We start from the raw sequence: 27,899 nt of genomic DNA, 5'->3' as shown, positions 1-27,899 counted from the left end.
GAGAAGGAGCCTTTGTCAAACTGGTAGTTCGCAAAAATAAAGGTTGTGTAGCTTTTAATCTAAAATTCTACCCCAACACTAAGTTCCGTAACTATTTTGATTAATATATTCTTAAGGATTTAGCGACCCTGTGTGTGTGTGTGTGTGTGTGTGTGTGCGCGCGCGCGTGCGCCCGCTTAGACGAAAACAGAAACGGTTCCTTAAAATACCCAGTTTGTGAAAGCACAGGGCCTGGAACCACTTAGTACTATCACTTTGATCAAGTACTATCAAGTACTATCACTTGATTGCTTCAACCCAATAAGCTTGGGAGAGCCTGGCACTGTGCTAGGATCTTCTGGAGAAATCCAAGAAGGGTAAGACTTGGGTTTTACTGCTCTTCACCTCACTACTCGGATCTCAGGCAGGCAGGGGACCAGGGTGGGGGCTCCAATTCCCGGTTCGTGTTTGTTTTTTCAGGGGGCATTTTACTGAGCACTAAACACGCGCAGGTGCTGCCCTAGGTGCCAGGAGCCCCGCACGCGGAGGAGCGGCGTGCACGCGTGTCAGTTAACTGGGCGCACAGTGCCCGTGGCGCCGCAGACCCAGCCCTCGGACTCAGTTTCCCCGCATGGGGATCGCTCGCCCCGCCCGCGGCGGCCCGCGGAGCAGCAGCCCTCGGCCCCGGCCCTGCCTTCCAGGTTTCCGCCCGCACGGCTGCGTCCTCCACACTCCACCGGAAGCTCCCGGCCGGGCCGCCGGTAGGCGGTGGCGGAGGCGGCGACGAGGTGGGCTGCTCTGCACCCCTGCCCCAGGACAGCAGGGCGGCTCCCCGGCCCCCTTCCTCGTCCTGGACGCCCCGCTCCAGCTCCCCCTCGCTGAAGCGGGGACTCCCCGGGCGCAGCCGGGGACGTGGAACCTCGGCTGCAGAGCCGGCCCCTGGACTCACTGCCCCCAGCCCAGCCGCAGGCGCCCCGGCCCTCCGGCGGCTCATTCCTGCTTCCGCGGGCACCGGCGCTGCCTGACTCCCAGCGCTGCGCTCGCAACTGGATATGTTGAGGTGGCGACGCGACACTCCCCCACCCTCGGGAGGGATCACGGACTGGGCTGGGGGCTCAGACAGGCAACCCGGCCTGCAGAGCCGGGCGGCGGGGACTGTGCTGGCGCCGGCAGGCGCGAGGAATCACAGAGCGGGGCGCCCAGCCTCATCATGGGGCCCACGAAGACTTCCCATGGGAGTGGGGTCTAGTGCAGGGGCGCCCCGAAGGACGAGTGGGAGATGGGGACACGCGGCGCAGAGAGACTTCTCGTGAATGGAGCCGATGGAGGCCCAGTGTGGAAGAGAAAGGGGTCAAGGAGACTAATAAGGAGCCACCAGAGACGCAGGGGGAATTCCCCCCAGAGGATGCGGGAAGCCGGGGAAAGAAAGGGAATCCGGAAGGAAGGGCTGAGAGCCGGTCAGGTGCTGGCAGAAGGGCTGGTTGGGTAGAGACTGGGACGGGCCCAGAGCATTTGGCGTCCTCGACATTCATATACACTTGGAGAGATGATTCCCTGGAGATCTAAGTGCCTGTATAGACAGTCTTTTCTAGGGGTTCTACCATTAAGTGAGGGTAGATGTAGAAATTGGAGACGAGAATAGAGTGTTGTAAAGGCATGCGTGGTTAGAGAACTGGCTGTGGGTTCAGGAGTCCCCACTCACTAGCTGTGAGACCTTCAGCAAGTCACTTAGCCTCTCTGTGCCTTGGTTTTCTCATCTCTAAGGTGGGGATGATGATGGCAATACCTGCTTCATAGAGTGACAATTAGATGAGATGATGTCTGTAAAATTACATAACACAGCACCCAAAAGTAGTACTAGTTATTTTTCCCTTTTCTTATTAGAGTAGCTTGGGCACATTTTGATGTCCGTGGGAATGAACAGGTAGAGAGGGTGGTAATGAAGCTGGAGGGGAGAGAAGGGACCCACAGATGGAGAGAGAAGTCTTGGGTGTCTGTTTTATCCCAAACCCCAGGGAAAGGAGGGAACAGGTAGGGCTGTAGGAAAGTTTGCAGCTATGGGGTTCACAGTTAAAGGGAGTGTCTTCTCATGGTCTTGATGCAGGCCCGGAGGTCGTTTGCTATGGGGGTGAAGGTCCTGATGTACACTGTGGCTGTAAGATGCCGTGCCCTCTTTGCCACCAGCCTGTGGCAGCCCCGGTGTTACACCAGGGCAGGTGGGCAGTTTAATGTATCTCAGGTCCGATGACCTGCACTGCCCACCTGTGAGGCTCCAGTAGATAGATGTGAAAATACAGTGTAAGCATAATGTACCACTTTCATCCTTTTCTCTGAGGAGCTGGAAGGCCTGTAGTCACCATCTGAGCCAAATGTCAAAGTCTTTCAAGTACTTCACTTGGGCTACACACCACACTTTGATCCACGATCTCATTTAGTCATCACAACAGTTGGGTGAAATAGGTATTATTGTCCCATTTTACAGATGCAGAATCTGAGTTTCAGAGAAGTTAAGGACTTTGTCCCAGGGCCCGCAGTTAGTAAGCGGTGGACCCAGGATTTCAACTCAGCTCTGTCTGACCTCAAAACCCATGATCTGAAACCAATGTGAAAGTTTGCAAAACCTCTGTAGCAGCTGAACTCGATGGAAAGATATGTAGGGATCGTCTTCTCCATTTAATAGATGAGACAAGAGCTGGGTACTCTGATCTCCATCAGAGATCACGCGCACAGAGCTTGGGGCCCCACAGCCCTGGAGTGAATCCCGCTCCACCACCAGAGGCTGTGTGCCTTTGGACCAGGCCTCTTGCTTCTCTGACCCTATATACAGCTGCAAAAGAATTCCTTGCAGGTTGCTGTAAGGATTTGGAGGGAAACTGTTGCCCAGCACACAGTACACATGCCAGGAGCCATCGTTTCCACGGTGTACTTTTCCTGCAAACATGGATCTACGTCCCACTTGGCTGCTGAGACCAGCTGCCGTGATCTTGTAGTTGTTTAATGCTTTGTTCTCCTTGAGGCAGCAAAGTGGTGGCACCTGACCGGAGCATGTAGCCACCTATGACTTCCTGAGTGGGGTGGTGCAGGGAGGGCCCTGAGGAGTCTGTGGTCCTAAGGCCTTGGATTTCATCAGGGCTTTCCTGCTTCTTCTGGTTGCCTCAGTCCCAGGCAAGATAGGGTCCCAGAATCTTACAGCCTAGAGGCCACCCATTGCGACTTCTTTTTTACAGATGGGGTCATCAGAACCCACTGTGAGGAAGTGACTTCTCTTTGAGATCATCCAGACACTCCACACAGAGCAGAGCAAAAGTGCCTAGAACTTGAAATTTTGGACTTGCCTTCAACACCCTGGGATTTCCACCAGGAAGGTGAGCACCCCCACTGAGAATTCCAGGCTGCTCAGAGGTGCCAGGGAACACAGGCCAGGGGCCAGCTATGGCCTTCTCCTCCGATGTGCCCAGGGAGGTGGGGGAAGCCAGCGGCAGCCTGCGATTCTCAGCCAGGGGAACTCTCACTGTGCTTTCTGAGAGTCTGTGACACGGGTCATTTTCTCTGACTTGCTCTCTTGCTTTTTCTCACTCAAAAAAAAAAAAAAAAAAAAAATGACTGGACACTCCTAAAGCCTTCAGTCACCATCCAGGGGATTTTTATCACCACAAAGGGTAATTCCTGCTCCATCCCTGCTGTGACTCAGCTGTGACGTTGAACCACACAAGCCAGAGAGAAGAAGATAAAGTCATCAGAGCTCCTACTCACCAGAGAGTGAGGCCCAGGCTAGGACTCCACAGGGCTGGTCCCCTGTCCTGAAGGAACTTAGACAGGCCCTCTGGCCAGCCTGGGACCCTGAGATGGCATCCAGCTCAGGCAGCAGCCCACGCCCGGCCCCTGATGAGAATGAGTTTCCCTTTGGGTGCCCTCCCACCGTCTGCCAGGACCCAAAGGAGCCTAGGGCTCTCTGCTGCACAGGCTGTCTCTCTGAGAACCTGAGGTGAGGTGATGGAGGAGCGGAGGGTGGGCAGAAAGTGGGTGCCAGGGAGGGACCCCTGATGGGAGGTGAGGGGCAGAGGAGCCTGTGACTTTGAGCAGGTGACTTTTCCTGTCTGGGCCTCAGTTTCCACACCCTTTTCTCACACTCCCTGACACTGCCCTTCTGGCTATGGTGGAAGGAGAGGAAGCCACAGAAAGGCGTCAGCTCCCACAGGGGAAAGCCATCACACCGAGGAGAGCCTCGAGGCTGTGAGGCCACTGTTTCACTGTGTTGCCTGGGGCACTGCTAATGTCCCTAAGCTGCAGCTTGCTTGTCTGTAAAGCTGTTTTCTGCGTAGCAGAATTATTAATGAAGCCCAATGCATAATAATCACAAAAGTTCTTATAGTAACAAATATAAACCCCTTGGTGAATGATAAACTGTTAGACGAATATCTCTCCTTCCACAGCATTGCTCATCACCTCAGACTGTTTGCTGGGAACCCTTTTGGAGGGGACAAAGAGATCAATATATATTTATGTATTTAATGATATTTAAAGTATTAACCCAGAAAGGCATGACATCAGTACTATCATCAACATTCCTCTTTAAGCAATTATGTGCCTACTGTGTGCCAAATGCTCTGCCCTCAGGTCCTCAGCACAGCTTGGAGGGGTGGATACTATTATGATCCTATTTTACAAATGAGGACATTGAGGCCTAATAGGTTAGGTCAGCTTTGGTCAGTTTCCTGGCAAATATGCCCTTAAACTGCCTCATGTGATGACCTTTTGTTTGGGGTTTTACAGCTTAAGAAGGTGGGAAAGCTGAATCAGGCAAGTGAGAAGTTCAAACATGATGACAAAGGAGGAGGCTGTGAGAATAGCGAGGAGAGGCTGTGACTGTGGAAAGGCCAACCAGAGGGTGGAGGAGCAGAGGTTGTCTGGTTTTACCATCAAGCCGATTGTCAGGGTTCAGCTCAGGCTCTGGTGGTGGGTCTCCTGGTTTCTCCTCTCCCTCCTCCCAAAACCTGGCAGAGGAGGGAGCTGATTGGAATTTGGAGGGCTGAGGCCTGAGGCCTAAGTCCTGAAGAGCTTCTACTCAGCTGTGCTCCTGACTCACTCTACCTTGACTAATCCACATGCCCTCTGGGGCCTCATTCCCTCTTTCGTAAAATGGGCTATCTCAGTAGCAGGTCAGAGACACCAGGAGCTTTGTGAAAACGCAGGTGCTGGCCAGGTGCAGTGGCTCATGCCTGTAATCCCAGCACTTTGGCAGGCCGAGGCAGGAGGATCACTTGAGGTCAGGAGTTTGAGACCAGCCTGGCCAACAAGGTGAAACCTCGTCTCTACTAAAAATACAAAAATTAGCTGGGCCTGGTGGTGCACACCTGTAATCCCAGTAATCCCAGCTACTCGGGAGGCTAAGGCATGAAAATCACTTGAACCTGGGAGGCAGAGGTTGCAGTGAGCCGAGATCATGCCACTGCACTCCAGCCTGGGCGACAGAGTAAGACCTGTCTCCAAAAAATAAAAACCCCCCAAAAAACAAAACAAAAATCCATGGGTACCCAGGTGTTACCCATTAGAATCTGACACCCACTCCTGATTAAGAACCTCCAGGCCAGATGTCCTCTGAGGCCCCTTCTTGTTCTAATAGGCCATGATCCTCTGTAATTACTAAACATATGAGACCAAAACCAAATGGAGGACCAAATGAGAAGAGCAAGTGTCGTCACATGTCAGCAATCTCTTGCCTAAACCCCTGAGATCAGATGTGTTTTGTAATTAAGAATTTTTTTAGAAAAGCAAATCAGGGCATTATGTAATTCTGGCAGGGAATGGAGCAGTGCCCTGTAATCAAGCACGTTAATGTTTCTGCAATGAAATATGTATATATTCACACTAAGTGGGGTAAGTAAGGGCTGTAATAGCTTCCGGTCAGTGTAGTCAGGGCAGCTTTGGCAGCCCAGGAAGCTCACTGCAAATTACCAAAAAAACGTGGGATGCTCGGCACTTTTGCGATTTAGGAACTGTGACTCTGGGATTGTGGACATACATGATCCCCAACCTGCTGACACTTGAGGCTTCTGGAGCTGTCAGGAGAGTGGATGGTGCAGGGAACTGTGGTGCCTCTCTCCAAGGCTTTGTCCATGTTTCCCCAGGAACGGCGAGGATCAGATCTGCCCCAAATGCAGAGGGGAAGACCTCCAGTCTGTAAGCCCAGGAAGCCGTCTTCGAACTCTGGAGAGGGTACGTTGGTACATCACGGAAAAGCATTTGTCCGTTGTCTTGATTTTTCCAGGTTGAGGCCAAGTAGACAGCTGCACACTCTGCCCCTGGCAGGCACCTCCCAACTAGTCCCGAGTCCAGACTGAATTTACTTTATAAGGAGTGAGGAGACTGATGTTCACAGTGGTGAAGTGTCTTGCCTGAAGCCACCTGGCAATAGACTTAGGGTGAGAACAGTCCAGACCAGGGGTCCACAAACTATGGTTCATGGGCCACATCTGGCCCACCTCCTGAGCAACGAGCCAAGAGTGGTTTTTATATTTTCAAATGGTTGAAAAGATCAGAAGAATGATAGGCCATGTGTAATGACCTGTAATTCTTGAGGCTGTGAGGCCAGTGTCTCACTGTGTGGCCTGGGGCACTGCTGATGTTCTCCAGCCACAGCTTGCTTGTCTGTGAAGATGTTTTCTGCGTCACAGAATTGTTATGAGGCCCAATCAATAATAATCAAAAAAGTTCTTATAATAACAAATATAAACCCTTTGGTAAATGAGAAACGTGCCTGTAATGCTGAAGTGTTAGAATTCGAATTAGATACAATTACATGCCTGTAATTCTAATACTTTGGGAGTCCAAGGTGGGCAAAGAGCTTGAGCCCAGGAGTTTGATACTAGCTTGGGCAACATGGTGAAACCCCATCTTTACAAAAAATATAAAAATTAGCCTGGCATGGTGGACCGTGCCGGTAGTCCCAGTTAGTCTGGAGGCTGAGGTAGGAGAATCACCTGAGCCCAGGGTAGTCAAGGCTGCAGTGAACCATGATTGTGCCACTACACTCCAGCCTGGGTAGCAGAATGAGGCTCTGTCTCAAAAACAACAAAAAAAGATATTTTGAGACACATGAAAATTATACAAAATTGAGTACTTGCAACAAAGACTTCATAGCCCCAAATATTTACTATCCAACCCTTTATAAAAAAGTTAGCAAACTCCTCAACTAGATGGTTCTGTCTGCCTCTGTTTGCCCTTAGGCAGGGAGAGACCGTTATCAGCTCACCTCCTGGGCTCTGCCAAACTGTGCTTCTAGGAATAAGAGACACATTTGGAAGTGTGAGAGACGTTTTCAGGAGCTGCGGTTTAGAACCCTGGCCCTCCCAAGCTGGAAGGACCCTCATAAGTTACATGTCCTGCTCAAAGGTTCCCACGTGCTATCCAGAACTGATCCATTCCCACTAGCTCATGACAAAATGATAAAAATAAGGCAATTCTATAAATGAGTTTATGTAAACTGAATTCTTTCCATTTCTAAAACCAACCTTTACTCTGAGATTGTGTCTGTCCTATGCGTGTCTTTATATAAATGACAGGATGTAATAATAGATGATAGTTTTTGGTAAAGCCTTTACTAAGAAAAATTGAAAAGATGGCAATCTCTTTGTTAATGTCTCAATTAAACACACACACACACACACACACACACTCACTCATATTGGTCCACGAATCCAAACAGGCAGGAGTCACTGCTCAAAATCAAATCCTCTTGTTTACACATGGGGCCCTGAGACCCGCAGAGGAGTCTCGTTGCTCAGCCACCCTCTCTACCTCCACTGTGAGGTGCCTGGCTCCTTTCAGCCACAGCCCTCTTCTTGCAGCAAACTGTTGCCCAGGGATCAGGAGCCTGATGTCCAGGGGTGGTTCTGCATAATTCTCTGCTCGGCTGGCAGCAATTCCCAGGCCCTGTGTCTGCATCTGTAAAATGAGGATGTTAAGCTGGCTCTGCAAGGCCTTTCCAGGAGACCATGATAGCAGTGCCAGCAGGGCAGCTATCCCCCTACTGTTGGACCAGAGGCAGGCGAGTGTCCACACCTCCTTCTCCTTTCTCTGAGCTGGTCCTTCTCATTCAGAGAGTTCAGGGGAATTTCCTCTCCCACCCAGAGCTGGTTTTGAGCACTCTCCCATCTGCTTCTCAGCAGCCTCTCCATCGGCAGGCCCTCAGGGAGTAAGAGTAAGGATCAAATGCATGTTCTTGGAACTTTACACTCTGCAACGTGGTAAGAGTTAATATGATACACTGCTCCGTGGAGTAACTCCCTGAGCCTCCCTGTTTGGCTCCTGGTGGATTGGCTGTGAGACACAAGCAGACCCTCAACTCTCTGTGGGCCACTGTGCCTCACTTGCAAAAGGCCGTTACCTGCTTGAATGCTCTAGTACTGTTGTTTTTAGCTTGTTTTATTTTTTCCTCTTAACAAAATTAATATACATCTATTGTGTAAATCTTAGATCACATAGATGTTTTAATATCTCCTAATCCAATGGCTTATTTTCATCTTTTTCAATCAGATGAAAGTAGAAACGTTCTGATGGAGGGGGAGCCTGGAGCCCTGGCCTGTTAATTGCCCCATTTCTTTCTCTTATCCCAGCCCCTAAGAGGTTCTGGGGACTCCTAGGGCCCTGCAGAGCACAGTTTGAAACTTGCTGCCTTGAACCAAATGAAGGGACTATAATTCATGGTAGAATTATAGGCACCTTAACAGGCTATAGGATGGGAGAGGAAGCTGCCTGTATTTGCGAGCAAAGGCGGCTTCCTTAACGCAGGCAGACCTCTGAGAGGCAGCAGCCCCCTCCCCTCCCTGCTGGCTTCCCCACCTCATGGAGTCATGGACTCCTGGTGAAAAGCTGGGGTGGGGAAGGGCGGTAGTCATGGTCTGATCACCTACACAAAGTCACATAGGGGAAGGACCAGGAGGGACTCCTCTGACTTTTGCCCCAGTGGGAACTTTGGGGGACTTTTGAACAAAGGAAAATGGCTGATGAAAAGTCAACACTTTGCATGTGTGGTAATTCCTAAGTTTGCCTGCACATGTAGGGCAACCTGGGAAATGGAGGCAGGGTGGAGGGCTGAGGACCAGCCCTCCTTGCAAACACTTCCCATACCATCTGCTTATCAGTTTATCCTCAGCCTCTGACTTCATTAGATGATTATCTCCTGAAGAAGTGCCCAGAGCCATGGACTGATTACCTGATATAAGAAGCGGATATTAAAGGATTAATGTTGACCTAGTTAGAGACTTGATACTTGCCTCACATGATCTTCCTGTAGAAGTGACAGTGAAGGAGGGGATGGCCGGGGGGACTGGAAGATAAAAACCTTCAGTCCTGTCTGCTGAGGATCAGCAATGGGATAGTTTCTCCCACTGTCTTCCCCCTGAGGCCCATTCAAGAAGGTCAAAGGCAAGCTGACATCTGATGCCAGTAGCTCACAGTAAAGCCTTAATTTTTCTAGAGTCAGAAAATGACAGAAGTTTAAGCTGTCTAGTCCAATTTCTCTTCTGTACTGGATTCCTGCTACGTAGCTCCATGTCCTTCCAATGGCAGAGAGCTCGTTACTCCATGAAACAACCACACCCACCCTGGGGCGCTCTGATGGAGGCAGCATTCTCCTCTTTCTTTGTACTGAGCTGAAGTCTGTCTCCCTTGAGGTCACAAAAGGCAACTCAGCCGTCTGTCCCCGGAGTCAGTCCTGCCTCCGTGGAAAGACACTGAGCAGTCTTTCGCCAGTCTCTGTGCATTTGGGGTAAATGTGCTTCTGTTTATCTGTGTTCCTTGGAGTGTGATACCTGGGAATAAACCCCCAAACCTTACACTTCTGAGTTTGACAGTGTTCATCCGTAATCGCCCCGATCCTCTGACATTCTGTGTGGTGGATGGTGGTGATAGCCCTATTTTACCAATAGGTAATATTTTGAGGCTCCATGAGGAGGTGTGCCTGGACCAAAGTCACACAGCAAGTGGGAGGCAAAGCCAGGCTCTAAACCATGGCTCCTGAGGTGGTGGCATCTTCTCTATGCTGCCTCTACACGAGGAATCCTCCCCTAAATGTTTCATACCTGCTTAAACAACACAGTCAGGCTTTAGTGCAGGAGTCTACCAAGTGCTATGGAAAAAACAGGGATGGGCAAGACTACTTTCAACCAGGAGAATCAGGCAGGGCTTCCTGGAGGAGGCGGCAGTTGAGCTAAGCGGAGGCTGACAGAGACTAAACTGGCCCAGTTACAGAGGAGGGCAGGAACGGGCTGACAGTGGCAGGCTGACCAAGCTCCCCATGTAGAGTACCCCCTCAGCACCAGCTGAGACCTGAGCCAAAGCAGCCCCTCCGGGCATCCCTGACCTCAGCCCAGTGTGGGGGTAGGCAGTGCCTGGCCTGCTCAGATCCTCTTTGTTCTGTGCAGGTGCTGCAGAGGTGGCACTCATGCTCCCGGCACCCTCTTAACAGTCAAATTCCCGGAGGCCCCAGGTCTCAGAATGGGGCCTCCCGCTAGGGCCCACTGTGACCCCACCACAAAGGGCCTGGGTAGCTGGGGTGACCGGAAACACCACACACACAGAGACTCCTCAGACCCAGACAGAAGAACGAGTGTTCCCTCAGGGCTGGGAATCTGTTTTCTCTGTTTCTGTCTCCTCCTCGGAGGAAATTCCACTACACACTTTATTTTTAGCAATTTGCAAGCAGTGAGGCCACTCACACAGGGGCCACTTGTGACACCAGACGGGTTTGGCCCGGGACACATCCTTTGTTCTTCTTCTGCAACGCAGTCTGATTCCTGATTCCCTCTCCTGTCTCCTCGGTCCCTGGCCTTCGAATGCGGCCACCCCAGGCACGGACACTATGGTGGGGAGGCCAGAGCCTGCACATGGACTCCAGGTTCCTGGGCTGCCCTCGCCTGCCCCATTGCCTCCTACAAGTCACTGATCACCCCTGGGCTTCAGCTTCTCCACCTACCCGAGGGAAGCAGAACCTCAAAGCCCCAGCCTCCCCCATCATGGCTGTGAGGATCTGATGGGACAGTGTCTACATGAGTGCCAGGAGAGCAGTGAGCCCTTGCAGAGGCTCACAACTATGGGGGAGAACACACAGGCGCACCCACTTCCTCCACTCACAAGCTCAGCGTGACCTTAAGCCATTCCCTCTGTTTCTGCCGGTATTAAGGTGACACTAATCCAGCCCCACCTGCCTCAGAGGATTGTCACGGGGATCCTATGGGACAACATTCAAACACGTTTTGGTCCTGTTCATTTAGGGATATTCCTCACTGCCTTGAGGAAATCCAGTGGGAAAATGGAATTTTAGAGAATTTGTTGTTAAGAGTTTATGATGTGAGGATTAAATGAGATACATGTGTATGACAGCTGCTGGAGAACTGGGACTGGGGATGTCCCAGGGGCAGTGTGCTTAATCCATAGGAATAAGAATACTAATTAGTAGTAATACTAACAATAGTATTTGTAATAGTAATAGTATTAGTAGTAATTAGTAGTAATAGTATTAGTATTACTACTATTAGTATTCTTAGAGTTATTAATAGTAGTAGTATTCAACAAGTATTCAGTAGTAGTATTTAATAATTTCAATACTAATAATTATTATTACTAATAATGGTTCATATTTATTGAACACTGTGTTAGGCAGAATAATGTCCTCCAAAGATGTCCCCATGTGAATCCCCGGGACCTGTGAGTATGTGACCTCACATGGCTCTATGCATTTGCCAGGGCTGCCATAACGAAGTGCACAGACTGGGTGGTGTAAACAACAGAAATGTATTTCCTCGCAGTTCTGCAGATCAGAAGTTCGAGGCACAGTATTGGCGAGTGGTTTCCTCCAAGGCCTCTCTCCCTGCCTTGACATGGCTGTCCCCTCCCTATGTCTTCATGTGGTCCTTCTCCAAATTTCCCCTTCTTAAAAGGATGCCAGTCACATTGCATTAGGGCCCGCCCCCAATGACCTCATTTTAATTTAATTAGCTCTTTAAAGGCCCTGTCTCCATATTCTGAGATACTGGGGGTTAGGACTTCAACATATGATTTGGGTGGGGGGTGCTGAGCCCATAACAATTGCAAAACAGACTCTGCAGACATGATTAAATGAAGGATTCTGAGATGGGGAGGTGACCCTGGATTATCCAGGCGGCCCAATGGTCCTCAGAAGAGGGAGAGGAGAGTCAGAGAGAAGGGGAGATGCTCCACTGCTGGCTTTGAAGATGGAGGAAGGGACCAGAAGCTGAGGAGTGCAGGAAGCCCTGAGAAGCTGGGGAAGGGAGGAAGCCATCTTCCCCTTGGGCCTCCAGGAGCAACACAGTCCTGCTGACGTTTCCATGTTAGGACCCTTGGCCTCCAGAACTGTACGATAATAAAGCTGTGTTGTTTTAAGCCATTAAGTTTGCGATGTTTTGTTACAGCAGTAATAGGTAACTAATACCAGTGCTTACATGTATTATCTCATTTAATCCTCACAATAACCCTGTAAGGGGGATATTATTATTATCCCCATTTTGCAGATGAGGAAACTGCAGGACAGAGGAGTTAATAACTATCCCAGGGCCACAAAGCTAGTATGTGAAGTGACGGAAACAAGCTCTGCACCCCAAAAGGCTGGCTCCTGAGGCCACACCCTGAACTTGCGTGCACTCTAAGGAATGAATAATGATGACGGAGAAGCCTCCGAAACCCTCTCAAGTCACCCCTGCCCCTTTCTGCAGCAACCATTCAAGGCTCATCACAGGCCACATCTGGGCACACATCAGAGAAGGATGTCCCTACATCTGAATAGCATTTCACTTCCTGAAACGGGCATTTGCTGTTCACACAACACCAGGGCGGCTCCGCTGCTGAAAGACACATCCCCTCCACCTGCGGGTGATGTCTGGAATTCCACTCTTAGCTTGATCATTTTCACGTTCTTATCCCTTTTATGACTCTCCCACCAAGCTTTGACCCTTAGAACCACAGAGGATTGGAATCATGGACCTGTAGGGAATGGTGGGACCTGAGAGGCTCCCCGAAGTGTGTTCACCCAGGAGCCAGGTCCACACGTAGCATCTTCCCTCCGCTGTTCTCACATGTCAAAAGCTACATGTTCAGGGAGGTTTCATCACCACAGACTTCCTGAAGCCAGCACAGTCTCCCTGCCAAGGCCGCCCTCTGCCTGCCTTCCATAAAACATCTGTTTTCTATTATTTGTTGGGAACAACTTGTCCCTGAAGCCCTGGGCAGTTGGGGGGTGGGGGCGGGGGTAGGGTGGCCTTTACTGGGCTGTGTTCTGTCTGTGTCCCAAACCAACTGTACTCATTAAGCCCACAGCTCTCTGCTTATGTTACTTTTAAAGAATAATAACAGTGTGGCTTTTTGTATTTACTCAGTCCGAAAGACCTCTGTCCTCTCCTGCTTTCATCCAAATCCCCTTTCACGTGGTTCCATGAGATTATTCTCTCAATAAATAAATAAATAAACAAAGAGCTTATAGACTCAAGATATTATTTATATGCAATAAAACTCACTCATTTGAAGTATACAGTTTGAGGAATATAAATAATCACATGACCGCCACTACAGTCAAGTGGCAAACGTTTCTGCACGGGATCAAGCTGCTTTGTGTCCCTGCAGAGTCAATCCCTTCCCTACCCACAGCTCCAGGCAACCACTCATCTACTTACTGCCACTCTAGTTTTGCCTTTGCTAGAAGCTCGTAAGAATGGAAAGAGGTAGTATGTAGTCTTTGGTGTTTGACTTCTTTCACTTGGCACAATGTTTTTGAGGTTCATCCATGTTATTGTTTATGCCGGTATTTAATGCCATTTGGTTGTTCTATAGTATATATAGACCAATTTGTTTATCTGCTCACCAGTTGATGACACATTTGCGTTGCTTTGAACAAAGCTGCCATGAACATTCACATGCACACCTTTGTGCAGACATACGTTTTACTTTCTCTTAGGTAAATTCCTAGGAGTGAAATGTGTGCATTGTACGGTAACTTTATAAGTATGGTTTATAAGTAAATTATTTTATAAGTATGATTTAACTTTATAAGATACTTTCATAGATTGTATCTGTTTGTTGTTTTGCTTTTGTATCTGTTCGTTGTTTTGCTTTTTTTTTTTTTTTTTTTTTTTTTTTAAGAGAGACAAGGTCTTTCTCTGCTACCCAGGCTGGAGTACAGTGATGTGATCATAGCTCAGTGCAGCCTTGAACCCCTGGGCTCAAGCAATCCTCCCACCTTAGCCTCCCAAGTAGCTGGGACTGTAGGTGTACGCCACCAAGCCTGGCTAATGTAAAAAATTTTTTAAGTAGAGATGAGGTCTCACTATGTTGCCCAGGCTGTCTTGAACTCCTGGCCTCAAGCAATCCTCTTGCCTCAGCCTCCCTAAGTGTTGGGATCAGCCTCCCAAAGTGTTGGGATTATAGGTGTGGAGCCACTGAGCCTGGCCTTGCCTATTTTTTATTAGGTCATTTGTCTCTTATTAGATTGTAAGAGTTCTCTATATATTCTGGATACAAGCCTTTATGAAGATACAGTCATGTGCCATATAACACTCAACGCCGGACCACATATACAACGATGGTCCCAGAAGAGTATAGTACTGTATTCTTACTGTACCTTTTCTATGTTTAGATATATTTAGATACACATGTACTTACAGTGTTAGCAGTTGCCTACAGTATTCAGTACAGTCACGTGCTGTACAGGTTTGTAGCCTAGGGGCAATAGGCTGTCACTGGGTTTCGGTGTGTAGCAGGGTATACCATCCAGGTTTGTGTAACTGCATCCTATGATGTTCACACAATGATGGCACATTTCTCAGAACATATTCCTGTTGCGTGGCTGTATATGTTTTGGAAAAACTTTTCTCCCATCTCTCCTGGGCTGACTCCTGTTAAGAGGCAGTGATGTGTGTGGGAGGGGCCCTGGGGCTGTGCAGCCTCCCAGCTTGGCCTCCTTGGGCAAATCCCTTCCCCTCTCTGAGCCTCAGTTTTTTCATCAGTAAAATAGGAATAAAAACCCACCTTCTTTTCCCCACCGTGCTGTGAGGAGCCCTAGGAAGAATTACAGCCTTGAAAGCATTTGGTAAATGCTTCAGACCTAAATAGGTTAACAGTGGGGTCAAATTGCTATTGTAATAGCACTGAGACCCTCCTGTGTCCCTTCCCTCGGGCTGGACATTATCTGAAAGGGAAAGTTCTGCTGAATGGACACACCTTAGTCTAGGGTAGATGGCCAAGGAGGGATGCAGATGGGAATTGTGACCACAAGATTCCCCATGGACTTCAGGAGGAGGGACGCATTTACTCATGCAGTCAGTGTGTTCTGAGTGTCTCAGCTGTGCCAGGCACTGCCCTCAGCACTGGGAACACAGCCATGACCCTTACAGAGCCGCCCCGACCAGTTGGGGCAACCAGAGAGTGAGTGATGATTGTGGAGCTGTGTGGACTGTGCCCTGACAGGAGAAATAGCAGTGCTGCCCAGGATCACAGTAGGGGCCTAGGTCCTGTTTTGAAGGAAGGTCATGGAAGGGCAGAAGCTTGAAGGGTGGAAAGGAGATAGCCAAAGGGAACAGCATGTGCAAAGTCGTGTGGCCCAAGCCGTCTCCTACACTGGTGGATCCTGGTGCATTGAAGAGAGCCCCCAGGGTAGCCACAGGGATTGCTATAACATTCAGTGATGTGATTATTATTTCCAGGCTCATCCCGAGGTGGCCGAGGCTGGAGTTGGGTGCCCCTTTGCAGGTGTCGGCTGCTCCTTCAAGGTAAGTATCTGAGTGTGAGAAAGGAGATCTGTCCACTGCAGTTCCAGACCTCCAGGTCTCCCCACTGCAGCCCCTCCAGAATTTTACCATAACATCAGTCCACTCATCTGGATGTCTCTTGTACTAATGACTTTCCCAAGCATCAGAGCCTACTATTAAGTCATCATAGTACTCAGGGAGGTTCTTCTTAATGTCTCACCTAAGCATCCGCAGAACATCACTAAAACGACCCCCACCTCCACCGCCCCTCTCCATGGTCCTGAATCATCCTTGCGCTCCAGGGCAGGGCAGAATTAGAAGCTACAATGCATGTGGCTCATCGTGGGCATGTCTGATGCCAGGGTCTTCCTCTGAATCCCTCCCACTGTACAGAAATCCACTCCTCTTTGCTAGGTGAATGAATCTGACTTTCCTTGGTGACCTTTGATAGCAGGGCACTCCACTGCTCCCCTGTCCTCACTCCACCTCTGTTTTCACTAATCAGCCCCACTCTCTTGTCAGGGAAGCCCACAGTCCGTGCAAGAGCATGAGGTCACCTCCCAGACCTCCCACCTAAACCTGCTGTTGGGATTCATGAAACAGTGGAAGACCCGGCTGGGCTCTGGCCTGGAGTCTGGGCCCATGGCCCTGGAGCAGAACCTGTCAGACCTGCAGCTGCAGGCAGCCGTGGAAGTGGCGGGGGACCTGGAGGTCGATTGCTACCGGGCACCCTGCTCCGAGAGCCAGGAGGAGCTGGCCCTGCAGCACTTCATGAAGGAGAAGCTTCTGGCTGAGCTGGAAGGAAAGCTGCGTGTGTTTGAGAACATTGTTGCTGTCCTCAACAAGGAGGTGGAGGCCTCCCACCTGGCCCTGGCCACCTCCATCCACCAAAGCCAGGTGGACCGTGAGCGCATCCTGAGCTTGGAGCAGAGGGTGAGTGTGGGAGGCAAGTTTGCCTTCAAGCCCGGCTGAGCCCCATCCTGTCTCCAGAGCAGCAGACAGGCTTCCTACTAATCATTCATCCTGCTTAGAGCAGTCACTCCCTCAAAACATATCTCCCCTTTATCCCACACCCTTCCAGGAAGAGCGCTGAGTTGGAAGCTGTAGTCAAGGTCACAGCCTCCCATCCAGTGCTTCGGTTCCTTTGTGATAAGACACCACCTCCCTGAGCAGCTCATTCCAGTGCAGGACATATTCCACTCTTCCTTATACTAAGCTAAATCAGCTTCTCTGTTCCCTACATTGTTCTTGGCCCTGGCCCTCAGAGCCCACAAGACAAATCCACCTTCTAGTCCCCATGACGGCCCTTCAGGGATGGAGAGTCGGATTCTGTCCTACCTGAGTGCTTCCCCTTTCAGGCTAAAAGCCCCGGCGCCTTCACCTTTTCCTCAGAGCATGCTGCTTCACATTGCCCTCCTATGATCTGACTCAGTCTCCAAAGAATTCTATATGCTTGGAGTGTGGTCCCAGGCTGACTCCAGATAATCCACTTAGCCACAGTTCTTGGTCCAACAGGGCTGTCTTCTCCTCTCTTATTCTAGAGCTTATACTTTTCCTTTCTTTCTTTTTTTCTTTTTTCTTTTCTTTTTTTTTTTTTTTTTTTTTTGAGACAGAGTGTCGCTCTGTTGCCCAGGCTGGAGTGCAGTGGCACGATCTTGGCTCACTGCAACCTCCACTCCCAGATTCAAGCAATTCTCCTGCCTCAGCTTCCTGAGTAGCTGGGATTACAGGCTCGTGCCACCACACCCAGGTAAATATTTTGTATTTTTAGTAGAGATGGGGTTTCACCATGTTGGTCAGGCTGGTCTCAAACTCCTGACCTCGTGATCCACCCTCCTCGGTCTCCCAAAGTGCTAGGATTACAGACATGAGCCACTGCACCTGGCCTATACTTTTCTTAATGTAGCCAATCACCATTCTAATGTTGCTTCTTTTGCAGTAACGTCACATCATTGCTCATACTGAGTTAGGCCTGGGTTTTAGTTCCTGCTTCACCATTACCGTTAATTATCTGCCTCACCATTCACAGTTACCATGACAGCAGGTGCTCAGAGCCACCTGCCCTATGGGTCTGAGCAAGTCACTTTCCCTCTCAGGACCTTCCCCATCGGTAAAGTTAACGATTAAATTTTCTCTAAGGATGCTCACTTCCATTCATGGCTTCCCTACCTGAGTACACCCAAGAATAAATTTGTATTCTTTCCACTTCATTGGGGAAAACTATTAGAAGGGCCAGGCGCTGAGTTGGAGTGGCTGAGGCTTTAGCCTTTATTTATGTAACTCTTGCTCCAGTTAAAAGGCAGCCTCCCTGAAAGCCACAATTGTATCTTCATTTCACCCACCAACTTCCCAGCTCTACTTTTACATACCAGGCACTATGCAAGGCATGGGCACAAAGACAAAATGAGCATGGGCCCAGCTTTCAGTGGAGGAGACCATCTGGTAGGTAAGGCAGAAAAGTATGTCTCATAAAATCATTGTAAGGGCTCTGTAAGAACATATTGAAACAGAGCAACTGAGCTAGGACAGTGGTTGAAGGCTTCCCAGATGAGGGGCCATATGAGCTGGATTCCTGGTGGATGAGGAGAAGGAAGGCCAGGCAGAGGGCAGCACGTTCAGATGTAGACGCACGCCTGACTGAGGCGTGCTCAGGAAAGCACCTTTGGGGGCAGATCAATCTCCACATCCCGCCCTTCCCATCCCATCCCCAAGCCAGGTTCTGGTGTTCCTGGCTGAACAGTCTTCCCTACAGGTGGTGGAGCTGCAGCAGACCCTGGCCCAGAAAGACCAGGCCCTGGGCAAGCTGGAGCAGAGCTTGCGCCTCATGGAGGAGGCCTCCTTCGATGGCACCTTCCTGTGGAAGATCACCAACGTCACCAGGCGGTGCCATGAGTCGGCCTGTGGCAGGACCGTCAGCCTCTTCTCCCCAGGTAACACCTCCCAGAGGTACAGAGACCTTCTTGGGAAACAGGCCCCACAGGACCCAGGAAGCAAGCAGTGAAAACAGCCAGCTCTGTGACAGCCACGCTGTGTCCAGTTTAGGCCAGTGCCCATTCAGGCCACTCGCCACGGCTGAGAACCATGCTGGGTGCTGGGACCTTGAGGTTGGTGGGCGAACCATGCTCTGCCCTGTGGCTCACAGCCACACACAGCAGTGGCCCAGGCTGACTGACACTCAGGCCCTTTCTCCTCCCTGAATGTCAGTCCCATTCTGCAAATAGGAATCAAAACTGTTACCCACTTCATGGGTTTGGGATGTGAAGGAAAATGTGCTGTGGGCCACAGTGTGTGCAGACGAGATGGATGTGAATGATTATTTTCACCAGTGAACACCGTGGGACCCCTGGCCTCAGAGAGCCAACAGTCTGAAATAAGATTAGAGAACTGAGTAAGACACATGCACTTGTGTACGATTGCAGTTAGCATGTGAATGAGTGGCTTACTCATTTCTTAACTCATTTCTGGGGCCCCTGGGCTTGGCACAATGTCTTGCATAAAGTAATTACTTGGCAAGTGTTTCTCTTAACTAAATGATATCTGTGAATATAACAATGCATATATTTGGGCAAAAAATGAGGCAGCAGACTGGGTACAGTGGCTCATGTCTATAATCCTAACACTTTGGGAGGCTGAGGCAAGAGGATCATTTGAGGCCAGGAGTTCAAGACCAGCCTGGGCAACATAACAAGATCCCATCTACACAAAAAAATGTTTTAATTAGCCAGGCATGGTGGCCTGCACCTGTGGTCCTAGCTACTTGGGAGGCTGAGGTAGGAGGATGGCTTAAGAAGTTTGAGTCTGCAGTGAGCTGTGATGGTGCCACTGCACTCTGGTTTGGGCAACAAAGCAAGACCCTCTCAAAAAAATTTTTTTTAATGAGGCAGCGGAGTGTGTCACACTCCTAGAGCAGGGCTGGGACCCCTTTCCTGCAGGAGCAGCACTCATCCTGCTGTGTTGGGACAGCTCTCTTCATGGGGTGGTCTCGAGCCCTACTTGTAGACCTTTTTCCCTCGATTCTTTTTAAAGAGGGAAAAAGCAAGCAGTACCTCGAGCTTCCTGTTCTACCAAAACGTAATGGGCAGAGATGAGTCAGACTGCCAGCCTGTGCCTCCTCCACCCCCTTCCTTCCTGCCCCCAATTCATGTCCCCAATCAACCTCTCCCAGAAGGGCGCTCTGCCAGAGGACATGCTTTCATGGGATGGCCCCTTTAGCTGCCCAGGGGGTTTCTGTGCATCTTCACCAGGGATGATTCAGCCCTCAAAGAGTTTTGCCACCTGAGAATGGCTGGCAGAACTGCGAGTAACCCCATGTACCCCTAGCCTCCAGGGGACCCCAATCAGTTGGCATAGGGCAGCAGAAAGAAACCGGTGCTGGGAGGCAGGAAACCTGGCCCCTCATTCTTGCTGGGTCCCCAACACACTGTGAGATGGTAACCGGCCACTGTCTTTTTCTCAGCTTGGTTTCCAGACTGTAAAACATAGGTTGGTTAGATCAGTAGTTCTCAGAGTGTGGTCCTAGGACCAGCGGCATTGGCACCCCCTGCAAACTTGCTGGAAGTGCCAGCTCTCAGTTCTCACCCCAGGGTTACGGAGTGAGAAACTCTGAGGGTGGGGCCCGGCAGTGTATGACTTGGATGGCCAGCTGACAAACACTTAGCTAGATGACCCCCAAGAGCCCATTCCTCTCTGACACCCTACTCGAGAAGAATGCTGGGCTCTAACCCCATCTTTCATGGTTTTGAGCCACTGACCTTGGGCATGCCTGACCACTGGATCCCAGTCCCACATCTGCAAAGTCCAGCACTTCTCAGCTGCCTGTGGCTTCTGCATTTCAGCCTTCTACACTGCCAAGTATGGCTACAAGTTATGCCTGCGGCTGTACCTGAATGGAGATGGCACTGGAAAGAGGACCCACCTGTCGCTTTTCATCGTGATCATGAGAGGGGAGTATGATGCGTTGCTGCCGTGGCCTTTCCGGAACAAGGTATGGGTGTGGAGGTGATGGGGCAAGGTGGGGAGCATGGAAGCCTGAGTGCTAGTCCTGATTTGGCAATGAATTGGCCATGTGACCTGGCAAGTCCCCCACCCTCGCTGTGTTATCAGTTTCCCTTTTTATAAAACAATCAGATCTAGTAACTAGGGCTCCCTCCAGCTCCATGAGTCCAGGAGCTAAAATGTTTGGAATCTTCCCTAAGGTTATATAGAAATAAAATTCATGGCCAGGTGCAGGGCCCCACATCTGTAATCCCAGCACTTTGAGAGACTGAGTTGGGAGGATTGCTTGAGCTCAGGAGACATAGCAAGACTTCATCTCTGCTAAAAATAAAAACCATTAGCTGGGCGTAGTGGCACATGCCTGTAGTCCCAGCTACTTGGGAGGCTTAGGTGGGAGGATTGCTTGAGCCTGGGAGGTTGAGGCTGCAGTGTGCCATAACCTTGCCACTGCACTCTAGCTTGGGTGACAGAGTGAGACCTTGCCTCAAAGAAAGAGGAGAGAGAGAGAGAGAGAGAGAGAGAGAGAGAGAGAGAGAGAGAAATAAATAAATGGAGGAAGGGAAGGAAGAAAGGAAGGGAGGGAAAAAGGGAGGGAGGGACGGAATGAATGGCCAGTGGCTGCCCACTCTTCTTCCCCCTTAACATCGTGGGGTAAATAAGGAAAACTTCTGGGAGGAGGTGCCGTGAGGCTAGCCTGAACTAGCAGAATTTTCAGGAAAAAGGAAGGAGGCAGGTACCACTACATATTAATATATACTAGAATGGCCAAAATCTGGAACACTGACAGTACCAAGTGCTGACGAGGATGTGGAGCAACAGGAACTCTCAGTCACTTCTGGTGGGAATGCAAAATGGTACAGCCACTTGGAAAGACAGTTTGGCAGTATCTTACAGAACCAAAGATACTCATACCAAACGAGATAGCCGGTTGCTCTCCTTGGACTCAAAGGAATTTACTTAGAGGAGCTGAAAACTATGTTCACACAAAAAGAACCCAAGGATGTTTATAGCAACTTTAGTTATAATTGCCAAAACTTGGAAGCAACCAAGATGTCCTTCAGTAGGTGGATGGATAAATATAAAACTGTGGTGCATCCAGACAGTGGAATATTATTCAGTGCTAAAAAGAAGAGAGCTATCAAGCCATGAAAATACAGGGAGGAACCTTAAACACATATTACTAAGAAAAAGAAGTCAATGTGAAAAGACTGCGTTCTGAATGCTTTTGACTATATGACATTCTGGAAAAGGCAAAGCTATGAAGACAGGCCGGGCGCGGTGGCTCTCGCCTGTAATATCAGCACTTTGGGAGGCCGAGGCAGGTGGAGTGCTTGAGCCCAGGAGTTCGAGACCAGCCTGGGGAATATAACAAAACCCTGTCTCTACAAAAAGTACAAAAATTAGCTGGGCATTGGGCTGTGTGCCTGTAATCCCATCTACTCTGGAGGCTGAGGCACGAGAATCGCTTGAACTCAGGAGGTAGAGGTTGCAGTGAGCCGAGATCGTGCCACTGCACTCCAGCCTGGGGGACAGAGTGAGACTCAGTCTCAAAAACAAAAACAAAAACAAAAGCTATGGGGACAGTAAGATCAGTGGTTGTCCAAGAGTAGGGGCCGGGAGAGATGAATAGAGCACAGGGGATTTTGGGAGCGGTGAAACTATTCTGTTTGATACTGTTATGATGGATACATGTCCTTATGCATTTGTCAAAACCCATAGAAGGTGAAATACCAAGAGTAAATGCCAGTGTAAACCGTGGACTCTGGGTGATGATGATGTGTCAATGCAGGTTCATCAACTGTTACAAAACTACCACTCTGCGGGGGATGTTGATAGTCAGGGAGGTTGTGCATTGGGTGGGGGCAGGAGGTATATGGGAACTCTGTATTTTCTGCTCAATTTTGCTGTGAACCTAAAACTGCTCTAAAAAATACAATCCATTAAAAATTCTTCACCGGGTACAGTGGCGCACGCCTGTAATCCTGGCACTTTGGGAGGCCGAGGTGGGTGGATCACCTGAGGTCAGGAGTTCAAGACCAGCCTGACCAACATGGTGAAACTCCGTCTCTACTAAATACAAAAAATTAGCTGGGCATGGTGGTACATGCCTGTAATCCGAGTTACTTGGGAGGCTGAGGCAGGAGAATCACTTGAACCCAGGAGGCAGAAGTTGCCGTGAAATCCGAGTTACTTAGGAGGCTGAGGCAGGAGAATCGCTTGAACCCAGGAGGCAGAAGTTGCCGTGAGCCGAGATTGTGCCATTGCGCTCCAGCCTGGGCAACAAGAGCGAAACTCTGTCTCAAACAAACAAACAAACAAAACCCCACAATTCCTATAGACAGATTTGGGGGATAGGCATTTCCTGTGGGTGAACAGCAGCATTGCATGAGTGGAGGGTGTTAAGAATAGAGACCTCAGGTATGGGGAAACAGGTGGGGCAGTGCGGGTGTGCCGCTTTGGTCTGGGTGTGAGTCAGTAGGTCCCCCACCCCCCGCAGTTCCCAAAGGTGCTGGGGAAATTTTTAAAACACCAGTGACAAAATCTCACCCCCATAAGTGGTAAGGCCTGAGCATCAGGATGAAGTCTCCGCAGGGGGTTCTAATGTGCAGGGTGAGGATTGCTTCAGTTGGCAACGGGAAGCCATTCAACTTCCTGATGGGCATTTCAGGGGCACATGCCAGGGAAGAGGGTTTGTGTCACTTTTAGACAGTCAGCTTCTCAGGGGAACCTCTGTCTGCGCTGTGTACACCAGAAGCTCCACAAATGTCTCAGGATGTCGATGAGCGCCCCTCAGTAGGAGACCTCCCTGTTCTGCCCCTTCTGCCTTGCCCCAGGAGGTTCCAGCTGTAGCTGATGAAGCAAAACTTTCCAAGCCAGAGGCGTACTTACAGGTTATTGTCTCCACCCACCTTGTCAGTGCTTCAGTCACACCTTTTGCCCCTAACAGCCAATCAGACTTGACTGGGGCATCAGCACCTTCCCCTGCTTCCTGCTGGATGGAAGGAACATCTGATCCTCAGCAGGGAACAGCCTCTGAAGTGCACTCAGAATACCAGGTGCTGCCGGCTCCCTGGGTCTGGCCATACGCCAGGTGCACTCCTTGCCTGGCTTCTCTGACTCCTAATCCAAATGAGCCAAGGATCCGAGGGGCTGCACAGGCAGTAGGTGTGGAGCACAGCTCAGAGCCCAAGCCTGGACCTCCAAGCTGCGCTGCTAATGTAGGGCCTGATCTCCCACCTGTCCCTTCCCTGCAGGTCACCTTCATGCTGCTGGACCAGAACAACCGTGAGCACGCCATTGACGCCTTCCGGCCTGACCTAAGCTCGGCATCCTTCCAGAGGCCCCAGAGTGAAACCAACGTGGCCAGTGGCTGCCCACTCTTCTTCCCCCTCAACAAACTGCAGTCACCCAAGCACGCCTATGTGAAGGATGACACGATGTTCCTCAAGTGCATTGTGGAGACCAGCACTTAGGGTGGGTGGGGCTCCTGAGGGAGCTCCAACTCAGACAGGAGCTGGCCAGAGGACTGTGATGCCCTGCCCTTGGCACCCAAGACCCCAGGGCACAAAGATGGGCAAAGGTTGGCACGATCCGAGCAAGACTGAGGGGTCGACTTTGGGCTGGCCATCCGGTTAGGATGGCAGGACATGGGCTGGGCCCACAAAGGCAAAGGGTCCAGAAGGAGACAGGCAGAGCTGCTCCCCTCTGCACGGACAATGCAACACCGGGAGGCCAGGGAGCCAATCTGGCCCTGAATGTTGAGGTGGACTGTCACCAAGATGGGAGGAAAATGGAACCAGGTCTGGAACCGTAGGACCCAAGCAAAGAAGCTCTCGAGCTGGGAAGATCTCTGCAGGGCCACCAGAGAGACTTGGACACAGGCCTGCCCTCTTTTTGTCCAGGGTCCAAAACAGGACCGGGTGGAAGGGATGGGGTGCCAGTGTGAATGCAGTCTGTGCAGGCCTGGACTGAGTTCCCCACCACTGGAGGTGAGCAAGCAGACCCAGAGGGCTCTACTGAGACTCCAAATTGGGGGTTGCATTTGAAGACTTCTAAGGTTCCTTCCAGCCCAGAAAGTCTCTAATTCTAGGCCTCCTGGCCCCGGCAAGTCCTAGAGCTACAGGGTTTCTGGAAACATTCAGGAGTTTCCTGCCCTCCTGGCTCCTCACTCACCTTCAGTAACCCCTGCTAGACTGACCTGGCCCACAGGGCACCTGCCACCCTGGGCCTGGCAGCTCAGCTTCCCCAGCACGCAGGAGCACACCCAGCCCCCATGTCGTGCCTCCATCAGCTAAATGCCACTTCACTTCATGGAGGTGAAACCTGGTCACTGTGAGCTCCCAGGTGCAGCCAGCAGCACCTGGGAGGCATAAACTTTCCTCTTCCTGCCTGGAGGCCCCACTTTTGGTGCTTTCCAGAATCTCTCAGCACACTGATCAGGACCTCCAAGCCACTGAGCAATGTATAACACCAAAGAAATAATTCTTAGAATCTCTTTTGAAGTTTTCCTAAAGTGTATGGTTTGGGAGTTGTTTGTACTGAGCCAGGTTTGAAAAGGGTTTGAGGTGGTGCCACCAGTTTTGCAGGTGGCATCAGAGGCTGGCATGCTGGCAGGAACATCCCCTCTTAGCCCCAGTCTTCTCTTTTCTATAATGAGACCCACCCCAGCTCGCCTCCCGTCCTGGTTTCTCTGACCCTCAAAGGAGATGCCGCACAGGACAGACTGGAGAGAGAAGCCTGGGCAATGCTGCCTGCCTGGTGGTGGCCCACACCTATCTTCTCACCTTGGAGGCCACACTCAACTTTCCAAAGACCCTGAGACAAGTCAGGACCCTACCACTCTCCCCTACTGCCTTCCTACAGCTTACTCTTCCTCCATCTGCTGAGCCTGTGCTAGACTTCACTCCTCAAACCATTAGGGTTGCTTCTGTAAAATGGGTCAGTAGCCCTTCCTATTCTCTCCAGCCCAGCATACGGGAGGATCAAAGCAGGTGAGGGAGCATCATGGCACAGCAGACTCAATGGGTCAGAAACCCAGCCCAGCCGGGCTCTAAGCCTGGCATCCTGTCATGCTTAGCCCTTCAGGAGAAGATCAGGGGAAGCCCCTCCCTTGCCCTGTCCAGCTCTAGGGGTTTTCAGGAGGCCCAGTCGCAATAATGGAGCACTAGTGCTTTTATGTGCAATGACGTCGTCCATGCACAATGGCAGCAAACATTCTGGGGCTGCTTTTTCTTGTTCCCACCTGTGACAGTGTGGCAGCAGAGACTGTGGAGGCAGTGGAGACTGACTTCTTCCCGCTGGCAGCTGGATGTCACACATGAAGGTCTGGCCTAGCGAGCGATGGGTCTAGGCCCTGAAACTGATGTCCTAGCAATAACCTCTGGATCCCTACTCACCGAGTGTTGGGTCAAGGGGGATTTGTAGAACAAGCCCCCATGAGAAACAGTTGTTACTGTACACTTTTGATTGTCTATTTCTGATGGGAAGAGATACATACCCTCTTCAAAGAGCATGAGATGCAGCCATTCTTTCAGCAAAGCTTCATTGACACCTAGATCTGTTAACTGTGTTTGACACTGAAGGGAGAAAGGCAAGATGTGCACTCTGACCTCAAGAAACTCTTAGTTCAGTGGAGGAAATGAGCACATAAGATCATTATGACAGAGTAAGAGAAGATTAGAGAAAGCACAGAATCCCAGTGGGTGAAGGAGGGAAGGTTTCAGGGAAGAAGTGGCATTTAAATTCAGCCTGAGAATATTTTGAAATGCAGAGGATGGGGAAAAGGGAAACGTACCGAGTTGAAAATGGGAAGCAGTCTTGGCTGAGGGCAGGGTCTGTGTGGCAGGATGGAGGAGGGAGGCAGAAGGGTCAGATGAACTGGAGTGTAGATAGCATCAGATGCAGCAGTGCGCCTCCCCCTCCCCGGGAAAGCACCTCCTGGTAACCCCTGGGCCTATTGAAAGCAGGATGAGATGATAATTTAAGATGCTGAATGATTGAATGATTTCTCTTCCAACAAAGCTCTATATTAAGTGTATCGAAGATGTGACATCGCATCTTTTATAGGTGATTCAAGGGTCGGGGAGACGAGATGCAGGCAAAGCCACCGTTTCATGGGGTGGATTCAGTAGGTCCCCCACCCCCAGCAGTTCCCAAAGGTGCCGGGGAGATTTTTAAAACACCAGCGACAGAATCTCACCCCCGTAAGTGGTAAGGCCTGAGCATCAGGATGAAGTCTCCGCAGGGGGTTCTAATGTGCAGGGTGAGGAGTGCTTCAGTTGGCAACAGGAAGCCATTCGGGTTTCTGATGGGCGTCTCGGGGACAGGCACCAGGGAAGAGGGTTTGTGTCACTTTTAGACAGTCAGCTTCTCAGGGGAACCTCTGTCTGCGCTGTGTACACCAGAAGCTCCACAAATGTCTCAGGACGTCGATGAGCGCCCCTCAGTAGAAGACCTCCCTGTTCTGCCCCTTCTGCCTTGCCCCAGGAGGTTCCAGCTGTAGCTGATGAAGCAAAACTTTCCAAGCCAGAGGTGGTGTTATAGCTTATTGCTTCCACCTACCTTGTCAGTGCTCCAGTCACACCTTTCGTCCCCAACAGCCAGTCAGACTTGACTGGGGCATCAGCACCTTCCCCTGCTTCCTGCTGGATGGAAGGAACATCTGATCCTCAGCAGGGAACAGCCTCTGAAGGGAGCTCAGAATACCAGGTGCTGCCGGCTCCCTGGGTCTGGCCATACGCCAGGCGCACTCCTCATTTGGTTTCTTTGACTCCTAATCCAAATGAGCCAAGGGTCCGAGCAGCTACATGCAACCCCTTCCCTCAACGGTGTGGCAAGCAACCTTTAATCCTCTTTTATAGATTAGGAAACTAAGGCCAGAAAAGCCAAGTGCTTGGCCCAAGGGGGCAGGGATGGGACTGGCATTAGAAATCAGGTATCTGTGGCCAGGCGTGGTGGCTCATGCCTGTAATCCCAGCACTTCAGGAGGCCGAGGCGGGTGGATCACTTGAGGTCAGGAATTCGAGACCAGCCTGGCCAACATGGTGAAACCCCATTTCTACTAAAAATACAAAAAACTTAGCTGGGCTTGGTGGCCATGCGTGTAGTTTCAGCTACTCGGGAGGCTGAGGTCGCACCACTGCACTCCAGCCTGGGAGAGACAGCAAGCCT

At 50.6% G+C, this 27,899-nt stretch overlaps 1 protein-coding gene across 8 annotated transcripts; it reads left to right on the top strand.

Annotated features, from left to right (window-relative positions):
* Window positions 1–218: 218 nt before the first annotated feature.
* TRAF1 (TNF receptor associated factor 1) lies at window positions 219–26,241 on the top strand. 8 transcript variants are annotated; one of them, XM_037984432.2, is made up of 9 exons: window positions 219–356; window positions 3,207–3,344; window positions 3,599–3,964; window positions 6,108–6,195; window positions 15,690–15,755; window positions 16,257–16,667; window positions 18,487–18,664; window positions 20,570–20,718; window positions 23,984–26,241. In XM_037984432.2, the coding sequence occupies exons 3-9, from the start codon at window positions 3,825–3,827 to the stop codon at window positions 24,200–24,202; spliced, it is 1,251 nt and encodes a 416-aa protein (XP_037840360.1). In that variant the 5' UTR covers window positions 219–356; window positions 3,207–3,344; window positions 3,599–3,824; the 3' UTR covers window positions 24,203–26,241. The 8 variants fall into 8 exon arrangements, with proteins under 8 accessions (XP_037840360.1, XP_007966415.1, XP_037840357.1 ...); XM_007968224.3 differs by lacking the exon at window positions 219–356 and adding an exon at window positions 483–767; XM_037984429.2 differs by lacking the exon at window positions 219–356 and adding an exon at window positions 776–1,039.
* The last annotated feature ends 1,658 nt before the right edge of the window (window positions 26,242–27,899 follow it).

The sequence above is a fragment of the Chlorocebus sabaeus genome, chromosome 12 (genome assembly GCF_047675955.1).
Source record: "Chlorocebus sabaeus isolate Y175 chromosome 12, mChlSab1.0.hap1, whole genome shotgun sequence".
Classification (NCBI taxonomy): domain Eukaryota; kingdom Metazoa; phylum Chordata; class Mammalia; order Primates; family Cercopithecidae; genus Chlorocebus; species Chlorocebus sabaeus.
This window is presented reverse-complemented; position numbering and strand designations above follow the sequence as displayed.

Bases quoted from the DNA above. Each gene is read 5' to 3' on its own strand.
- TRAF1 (XM_037984432.2), top strand. From the start codon at position 3,825: ATGGCATCCAGCTCAGGCAGCAGCCCACGCCCGGCCCCTGATGAGAAT. The intron at 6,196-15,689 runs GTACGTTGGTAC...TATTATTTCCAG, and splicing joins GTCTTCGAACTCTGGAGAGG to GCTCATCCCGAGGTGGCCGA. The intron at 16,668-18,486 runs GTGAGTGTGGGA...TCTTCCCTACAG, and splicing joins TCCTGAGCTTGGAGCAGAGG to GTGGTGGAGCTGCAGCAGAC.